The sequence below is a fragment of the Carassius carassius genome, chromosome 22, assembly GCF_963082965.1.
Source record: "Carassius carassius chromosome 22, fCarCar2.1, whole genome shotgun sequence".
NCBI classification, from domain to species: Eukaryota; Metazoa; Chordata; class Actinopteri; order Cypriniformes; family Cyprinidae; genus Carassius; species Carassius carassius.
The window spans coordinates 23,743,179-23,753,126 of NC_081776.1; the positions used below are offsets into that span (position 1 = coordinate 23,743,179).

The following is a 9,948-nucleotide window of genomic DNA, read 5'->3' on the forward strand; positions in this document are numbered from 1 at the left end:
CAAACATGCATAAATGGCTGTTGTATTCCCTCCTGACTGCTTGCTCCGGTGACGATCTACCCGTTGCCGAGCTCTGCCTGGATCTGGTTTTCCTGTTTTGCTGAGCGGTGCCAGCCCGAGTTATTTTCTGTTCATTTCCAGTCCATTCTAGGGCTATGCGATTAATAGAAATTGTCATAAAATCATGATTGAGCTTGCGCGATTTCTAAATCCCTTTATAGCACGATCTTCCGTGGCCCTGCCCTGCCGCAGTATGCTATCAGAACCCATAGACATATAAATACCTAGACAACTCATTGGCTGCTTTGAGCCGTTGACGTATCGCCATATTGGCGCGGGCAACAGTTCCCTGTAAACAAATGCAACGAACAGAGAGCTGCGGTTTTTCTGAGTAAAGATACGACAACGTTTGTTTTTATCAACTGATATCAGTGGTTTATGAGTGGTGTACAAAAAAATTCAGATACTTAAAATCTCGATTGTTAAATTATTGTTAGATTAAATTTATTTATTAAAAGGGAAATGCAAAAGCTCACACTTGTGTAAATTAAATCTTCACAAAAAAAGTTTTCTGTTTTTAACCTCAACATTTTAGCTTTTCTTGTGCTTTAGGTAAGAACATACCTCTCTCTCTTTGAAATACTGAAAAAAATGCCCATCTTAAGCAATAATTTACCAACATTGAGAAGTGGAACAAACTGACAAATACAAAGTCAATGTCAAAGTCACCTTTATTTATATAGCGCTTTAAACAAAATACATTGCAAAGCAACAAGCAACTGAACAACATTCATTAGGAAAACAGTGTCAATAATGCAAAATGATAGTTAAAGGCAGTTCATCATTGGATTTAGTTATGTCATCTCTGTTCAGTTAAATAGTGTCTGTGCATTTATTTGCAATCAAGTCAACGATATCGCTGTAGATGAAGTGTCCCCAACTAAGCAAGCCAGAGGCGACAGCGGCAAGGAACCGAAACTCCATCGGTGACAGAATGGAGAAAAAAACCTTGGGAGAAACCAGGCTCAGTTGGGGGGGCCAGTTCTCCTCTGACCAGACGAAACCAGTAGTTCAATTCCAGGCTGCAGCAAAGTCAGATTGTGCAGAAGAATCATCTGTTTCCTGTGGTCTTGTCCTGGTGGTCCTCTGAGACAAGGTCTTTACAGGGGATCTGTATCTGGGTCTCTAGTTGTCCTGGTCTCCACTGTCTTTCAGGGCAGTAGAGGTCCTTTCTAGGTGCTGATCCAGCATCTGGTCTGGATACGTACTGGATCCGGGTGACTGCAGTGACCCTCTGATCTGGATACAGACTGGATCTGGTGGCCACGGTGACCTCGGAACAAGAGAGAAACAGACTAATATTAGCGTAGATGCCATTCTTCTAATGATGTAGCAAGTACATAGGGTGTTATGGGAAGTGTTTCCGGTTCCGGTTTACCTAATTAATGCAGCCTAAAAATCCTTTAACGGATTTGGATAATAAAAGCATATTAGTATGTTATGTGTATGCATGTGTTATGTTCAGCAAATATATTTTTTAATATAGTATGAAGATGCAACAGTAAATAATATATGTACAATAGTATAACTCTAAGAATAATTAAGAACAGCATTCAATAAAAAAGTAGTAAGTAGTACAATAATATAATAGCACAACAGATTGATAATAGGGTATAGCATATAATGGTATGTATGTATTATCCTTTAATTATAGTTTGTAAAATACAACAATAATAATAGATTAATTATACATGGAATATGAAATATCACTTGCAGAATAGACAATAACAATAAAATAATTAGTGTGTAATGAGTAGTACCCTAATAGATTGATAAAAGCAGATTGTATAATAATAATAAATACATTAGAATGTAATATTAAATAGTATGTATTATGATATAGACAATAAAAAGGTAAACAGGAATTAATGAATAGTAAAATAAGTAATAATAATAATAATAAAAGCTATATAAAATCTGTCAATCATCTATAATCACTAATCCTTTGTATGGTTGCAGAGGGCAAGAGCTAAAACCCTTTGAACAAAACAGTTTTGCAGTGCTTTTTTCTCGAGCTGCCACTCTGTAGTGTAAGTGTGTTCAGTTTGGCAATGTGGTGCATCCTTAGTTTGTGGAAGACAGACACAACTAATGACAAGAGGAGAGAAAAATGATGGTTGTCAATTCCAAACTGTGTTTCCTCAATGTGCTCCTTGAGACAAAACACATCCTCTGAACCAATCTCAGCTCGGACAAGTTGACTGATCAAGGACACTTTGACGGCTTTCCCAGAGGATGACTGGCGAATAAACTGCTCAGCTGATCTGACAAACCTTCACTGTACCTTCAGAAGGAATCATCAGTCCTCCATTGTTTTTTAGTGTAAGCAAGTGATAGCTCTGATCAAATGAAGCAGAGATGGCATCTGTCACCAAGCTAACACAGCACACATCACAGGACAGCTTCCTCAAAATCTGACGTACAACAAACCCTGAAATGTACACAAGGGCATTGTCCACAAGGCTCCCAAGACGGGTTGGCAGGTAGCTGTGGTCATATACAAGTGCAGAGATGTTTACAAAAGGGGACGGAAGGTCTTCAGATTCTTCTGCTGCTAGAGTCGACGACATCTCAACAGCTGATAGGGACACGGTCTCATTTTGTTCTACCACATTTCCTGAAATACTTGGTGAGACATCACATCGGACCATGAGATGGCGGAAAATGCCCTGGAACTGGCCTGCAGTAGGATTGTTATTCCAGCCTCCTAAAAAAAACACACAGACACATTCACACAACACTTAAGGAATAGTTAATCCAAAAATGAAAATTTGCTGATACACAACCCTAAGGCCACCCAAGAGGTGTAAGACTTTTTATCAGACTAAAAAAAATCATCAGATGTGGAAAGTCGTACATATATATATCTTGGCCTTGGTGAAGAAACAGGTAGGTAAACGAGCAGATCGAGGGGCAACGGGATAGTAATCCAAAGAATGGCAGTAGAGCTTGGGTGAGACAAAGACACAGGCACAGACACCACAGTAAGACTGCATGGGTGTTTGAATCGGGGATCTGAATCAATCATGCATTTAATACTGATATTTGCACTTTTCAAATGATTTTTTTTATATATAATTGAAAATTTCAGAAATCCTTACCTGACGCCCTGATAGAATTGAAGAGGAGCTCCAAGTGATCCTGACTAAATCGATAGGTGCAGACATATCGCTGAATTTGTAGCAGCTCAGGAATCAACAACACGAGGGTATCAATGTTGATGATAAACCCCATGACAGACAGGTACCTTCAAATTAAAATGTTTTGTCAATATGTCAGTATTGTCAACATGGCAAAATCAAAATACTCCAAAGGTAGCATTGTGTAAATTTGCTCACTAAAAGCAGAAAATGGACTAACAACAACACAGGGTGACAGGCCAGGGCAGTGACCAATAGATGGCTATAATAATTGAAATTTTGCTCCATTGTAAGATCAGTCAACAAGATTGATAACAGGACAATGATACATTACTGTTAAATCCAAAATATTTGGGGCTTTTGGTAAAACATTCAGAATGGCTCCCAAGAAGCCACCCCACTGCAATGTCCCTGGCTGGTAACTGCATTTTCAGAGTACATAAAAGGTATAACATTTAAAGTGAATACTGCAAAATTACTGTATGCTCCTTAAGAGTGAAAATTAGTTAAGGGTTAGGATCGTTTAACATAAGTAAATTATTTATCTGTAGCCATTAAGCCGATTAAGAGAAACGTTAGAACAGAACTTGGAAGGTATGAAACATGAACATAGTGCCATACATACCATTCTGCAACCTGTATGAACTGAAAAATACTGAACATAGAAGAATACCAATCAAACAGAACAGTCAATAAAAAGAAAGAACAAGGGAACAGAGCTTCATATGAACTTATGAACTCTTCAAACGAACATAAACTTGACTTTTAAATGACCTCTTTGATTGGTGAAGGAGTGTGCCATCTTTCATCACCAAACTGATCAAATATTCCCTGGCTCTCAACAAGAACTCTACTCTATCACTCCAATTCCAAGCAGCCAGGGGACTTTTGAACCCTTTAGCTTGTGGATTGCGGCTGTTTATAATGTCAAAGAGCCTGTCAATTATCTAAAAGCAAATGTTTGCATTAAATGAAAGCATTTTATTCATAACCATGTTTGCATATAGTACTACCTCAATGAATTCAGCTGTTGCTTCACAGTGTTCAAACTGTGGATAGCCAAGGTCTCGCAGTGTTCGCAGAGCTACTGTCACGGAGCGACTGAGTGTCTGTGTGGCCGAGGAAACCTTCATCTTCTAAGAATCGAAATGTACATGCTTGTCTGTTAACTTGTTGGCTGCATGCAGTCCATCTTTGATTTGAATGTCATTTAACTGAACAATGTGTGTCCAGTTGATCTGGCCAGTACTGCTCTTTATAGGACTGTAAGCCTGCAACATATTCCGTGACAGCTTCAACATGTGGCAAACATCCATCATTACAAAGACCTTCTCACCAGTCACTGGATGTGAAAAAATGTCTTTAAGGGCTCATGTGGGTCTGCCTTTAACTGGCACCCAAGCTGGTTGCACATACTAATGTTGGAGGCATGTCCATCCATCGTAATGCAGAGTACCCTTATGCCACGCTCATGCAGCTCCTCCAATGCATGAAGAATTAACACCTTCTGTGTATCTGGTGACAAAGTGTTGGTGAGGTAGTAGGCAATTGGAGCCTTCCAATGTCCTTGTAAGCCAACCACCATGAAAACAAGAGCCTCTGTGGCAACATCGGTTTCATTCATACCATCCCCCATATCAACAAATCCAGACATGTTCTGTGTCTGAGGATTGTACTGGATGTGTTTCTTGATGGCCATGGCATCCAACATCAGAGTTACACATCCATATTTAGCTGGGTCTTCCTCTTGTCGTCTTTTCAGCATGTCCAACATCATCATGTTGAGGCCAGGCTTGGCATCCACAGAAATCATCCACCTTCATGAAATGAAAAAGTAGTTATGTAATGTATTAAAGTTTTTTGTAAAAATGCAATCTATGAAATGAAGAATACCTCTGTAATGTATGTGGATGTGGGAGGCCAAGATGAAGAGATTTCCTCAAATAATTGTAGGCTTTTGGACCATGTAAATGAAGAGTGAGGGCAAACTCCCTCTGCTCTTTTGTTTACTCATGGCCCTGTTTTGACAAGAGGTCTACCGGAAGATCTGAAATTAATTAAGAACAGACTAACTAGTAAGTGCTCTTCCCATTAAAAGAAGAAGAAAAAATATTTTCATTTTACCAGAGTAGAAACCAAGTCTCTCTTTCAGATCTTCATTTATGAGGTTCTTTCCCTTCAGATCCTCTAGAAAATCATGCACCGTCTTCTTTGCCCTCTGTTCCCGGTCTTTGACATTCCTCAACTCGTGCTCCAGACTCTCCACTCTAGCCAAGGCTTCACAGAGTCTAGTCTTTAGAACAGCAGGTGATGCAGGCAATGCATAGGAGTGATCCTATTAGAGAAAATAATGAAAATATTTGGCATAATGTTAATTTCACACGAAACACAGCATGATCTTGATCTTCTTAATCATGATCTAAACATTGAAAATCATACACATACTATCTGGGATAAAATTACAGCAAATAAATTACAACAATTTTTCATTTTTGAAAACATTTTTTTTTTTTCAATTATTTAATCTCATGACCCCTCAATCCCACTGCCATCACAGTGTTTGTGTCTGTATGTGGGTCAAGGACAAAAAGTGTTTCCAATAGTATCATTTTCCAATATTTTGACATTTTATTGTCTAAAACATTATTTAAATATGAAAGTAGACAATTTACTTGCGTTTAAGATGTTTTTATGCATTTAAAAATGACATTTGTAAATGTAATTTGATGAAAACAACAAAATGGTTACATCTCGTCTTTGACCCATGTATATCATTCAATGTGTGCAGGTGTATATGCGAATGTGTCTGAAAACAGTGGCAGAAAGAAACAGATATGATTTAATAAGACCACAGTCATAATGCTCAGAGTTGTTCTAGTCTTAACAAGTACAAATACTCACAACATTAGGCAGAGGAGGATCGATCTCTTGGAAATCCTGAGAACAGTCCACTGACCAGCTCTCCTCAGCTTTCCTTGAGGTCTTTGTTTTCCTGGTTTCCACAGGCTAAAATAAATATGAAATAATGTAACTAACTATTTAATGACACGCTATCAAATAATTATAAACCAGTGACCATAAAACCTACTCTTTGTAGATGACGGGGGATCTGAAAATCGATGGTTTAGCTCCATCCCTAATCCTCACAATTTGACCTGTCCTGTCAAAGTCCTCCGGCTTGAAGTGTTCACTGCATAGCACGGAGGACTCGCTTGCGGAAAAATCTTCTCTTCTTAAATCTACTTCCCACTGCCTCCTCAACTGTATGTTTTTGGGAAACCTTCAGTGTGTGAAAAGAGTTAGCTAGCCAACTAATTAAATTAGATTCATGTCGCTTAGTCGAAACGAGTAAGGTTATGTCAGCACAGAAAAAAACGGCAATATAAATAAATATCTCGATTACGGGCGATTTACCATATATAATTTACCATATGCTAAAACTATACAATAAAGAGTGTAAAATTTCTGGGTTCCTCAACTCAGCAACAAAATATCGATATCGCTAACTTAGCTAACAGTGTGACTCCGACGGTCCATTACCGTCAAGTTGTGTAGTCTACATAATGTTTTATTGACCAAATACAACCAGATCAGTGTCAGACAACAACTTTTCAGTCTTACCTGTGAAAAGTAATTCCCCGAGACCTATTTTCAATTGTGCGGCGGTTTGTACAGCCCCAAGCAGCACACGACTGAGGCATTTTCTCGATTCCACTTATGAGAATTATGGAACAGATGCCCGCACCAAGATGGCGGCGACGTTGACGTGCGGTCGAGCGGCCAACGAGGCGTCTAGTTAATTATATGTCTATGTCAGAACCAGCGTACCTAGCGCGAGAACAGAGACTGGGCATATGCCCAGGTTCACAAACTGTCTGTGATGCGCCTTTTTTCTGAGCCCATGTTGATGGATCAGAGCGTTCACACTGCATGCAGTAAAAGGCAAGGAATAAAAACGTGCGAAAATAATTCATATCTAACACATGAGCATAGAGAGAGTTGTGAGTGTACAGGACGCAGTTTAAGTGAGAGGAGACACATTTTAAGTGCGCACACTCTCTCCGGGCAGAGCAGCGTGTATTTGAGCAAGTACGTCTGGTTTTGTGTCAAAGCAAAGGAAATCTGCGTGCAAACAGAGTGATTCGTGCTCGTGCATTATTTTAATGTGCTTTCGCGTTATAATTATGCGCTCTCGCTGCTCACCGCATACAACTACTGTATACACACTGCAAATACCTGAGGCACCGCTACAATTAATGAGCTCTATGAACAATGCATGGCAAAAAAGAAAAAAAAAACGGGTGCTTAAAAATATTCTAACTGACCCTCTGATGTCACATGGACTACTTTGATGATGTTTTTCTTACCTTTCTGGACATGGACAGTATACCGTACACACAGCTTCAATGGAGGGACTGAGAGCTCTCGGACTAAATCTAAAATATCTTAAACTGTGTTCCAAAGATAAATGGAGGTCTTACTGGTTTGGAACGACATGAGGGTGAGTTATTAATGACATGATCATGCTGAATTTCTGACACCGTCAGAAAATAATCATAGGATATCCTTGGTTACAAGACCATGACAACAGCCCTCTTTGAACCTCTCTTTCTGTACGACATATGACCATGACCACAGAAATCACCACGATTGTTTCACAATGCCAATCTTTCGTCTGAGACAGCTGAAAATCTTGCAGCGAGTCCCGGGCTTTAAGTGTACATCGTATTACGTAAAAGGTACTTCCCCAGTGACAGCTTTTGTAATTTTTATTTACTGATAGTGTAAAAGTTAAAAGAACTGAGTTCTTTTTAGTGAGCAAATTAGGTATATTTACACTACAAAAAAAAAAACAATTCTAGGGGTTAATTAAAAACTATTTGTTTCTTCTAAATATTTTTTTTTCACAAGTGAACAAATTATGTTTTATTGAGTATAGTTAATCAGTAAATAAGTGTGGCATTTAAATGGCAGTGTTTCTCAAATGATACACAAGAGCTGTTAGATTTGAATCATGTGTCTAATGTACAGAAATGTGTTTACATTTACATTTACATTTATTCATTTAGCAGACGCTTTTATCCAAAGCGACTTACAGATGAAAACAGTGGAAGCAATCAAAAATGGGATTTTAAATAATATAATAAATAAAAAGAAAACAGATAGAATAAAAAAAAAGGATAGAGCAAGCTAGTTAGAGGTCTTTATACATACACACACACACATACAATAATGACCATTTAATTTAAAAGTCCGTAAAAGTGACTTTGTGCTTCTTTGGGATGGCACAATCAAGCGACGTTCACTTGCAGAACGCAAGCTTCTAGAGGGCATATAATCTGAAGTAATGAATTTAGGTAAATGGGTGCAGAGCCAGTGGTAGTTTTGTAAGCAAACATCAATGCCTTGAATTTTATGCGAGCATTTATTGGAAGCCAGTGCAAATTGATAAACAGAGGTGTGACGTGTATTCTTTTCGGCTCATTAATAATTAATCTTGCTGCTACGTTCTGAATTAATTGTAAAGGTTTGATAGAATTGGCTGGAAGACCTGCCAAGAGAGCATTGCAATAGTCCAGCCTGGACAGAACAAGAGCTTGAACAAGGAGTTGTGCAGCATGTTCTGAAAGAAAGGGCTTGATCTTCTTGATGTTGAATAAAGCAAATCTGCAGGATCGGACAGTTTTAGCAATGTGGTCTGAGAAAGTCAGCTGATCATCAATCATAACTCCAAGGCTTCTAGCTGTTTTTGAAGGAGTTATGGTTGATGTGCCTAACTTGATGGTGAAATTGTGATGGAACGATGGGTTTGCTGGAATCACAAGCAGTTCTGTCTTGGCAAGGTTGAGTTGAAGGTGATGGTCCATCATCCAGGAAGAAATGTCTGTTAGACAAGCTGAGATGCGAATAGCTACCGTTGGATCATCAGGATGGAATGAGAGGTAGAGTTGAGTGTCATCAGCATAGCAGTGGTATGAAAAGCCATGTTTCTGAATGACAGAACCTAATGATGCCATGTAGACAGAGAAGAGAAGTGGTCCAAGAACTGAGCCCTGAGGCACCCCAGTAGTTAGATGTTGAGACTTGGACACCTCACCTCTCCAAGATACTTTGAAGGACCTATCTGATAGATAAGACTCAAACCATTGAAGTGTGGTTCCTGAGATGCCATTTGCCAGTAGGTAGTAGTTTAATGTTTTAATTGCAAACTGAGTGTAAAGCAGATTTGGTATATGAGTGAATGGCTTCATTAAGTTTGCCTCATGTACAACTTTTAATATGTAAGTCATTTAAAATAAAAAGAAAAGAAAAAAGAAAACCTGTAACATAAATGGCCAGCCAGCAATGACATGTGGGGCACAGATGAGGGCTTCATGGGCGGCAAATGTGGGGCACAGATGAGGGCTTCATGGGCGGCAAATGTGGGCCCCATTATGGGCTTGCACCCGGGATCCACATTGGGGCAAGCCGTGGAACCCCAGACGTACTAAAAGTGGGACCTGTAAGGCCCCACCTGCCCAAATGGGTTTAAAGTGGGTTTCCACCTAGGATCCAGCCGTGGATGCCCAGATGGGCTTTAAAAGGGATCTATAAGGGTGTTATGTGGGATCTTAACTGGGCAATTTGGGCCCCACCTGCTTAAAGGGCGTTTAAAATGGGTTTGCACCCGGGATCCACATGGGGGCCTGCCGTGGATGCCAAGATGGGTTTTAAGGGGGACCTGTAGGGGTCTTATGTGGGTCTTAAC

General features: G+C 39.4%; 1 protein-coding gene across 1 annotated transcript; it reads right to left on the bottom strand.

Annotated features, from left to right (window-relative positions):
• Nucleotides 1-4,877: 4,877 nt before the first annotated feature.
• LOC132099251 (THAP domain-containing protein 6-like) lies at nucleotides 4,878-7,007 on the bottom strand. The gene is made up of 6 exons (XM_059505690.1): nucleotides 6,822-7,007; nucleotides 6,303-6,480; nucleotides 6,102-6,206; nucleotides 5,325-5,535; nucleotides 5,094-5,247; nucleotides 4,878-5,017 (listed from the first exon to the last, which is right to left on the bottom strand). The coding sequence occupies exons 1-5, from the start codon at nucleotides 6,899-6,901 to the stop codon at nucleotides 5,207-5,209; spliced, it is 615 nt and encodes a 204-aa protein (XP_059361673.1). The 5' UTR covers nucleotides 6,902-7,007; the 3' UTR covers nucleotides 4,878-5,017; nucleotides 5,094-5,206.
• Between the last annotated feature and the right edge of the window lie 2,941 nt (nucleotides 7,008-9,948).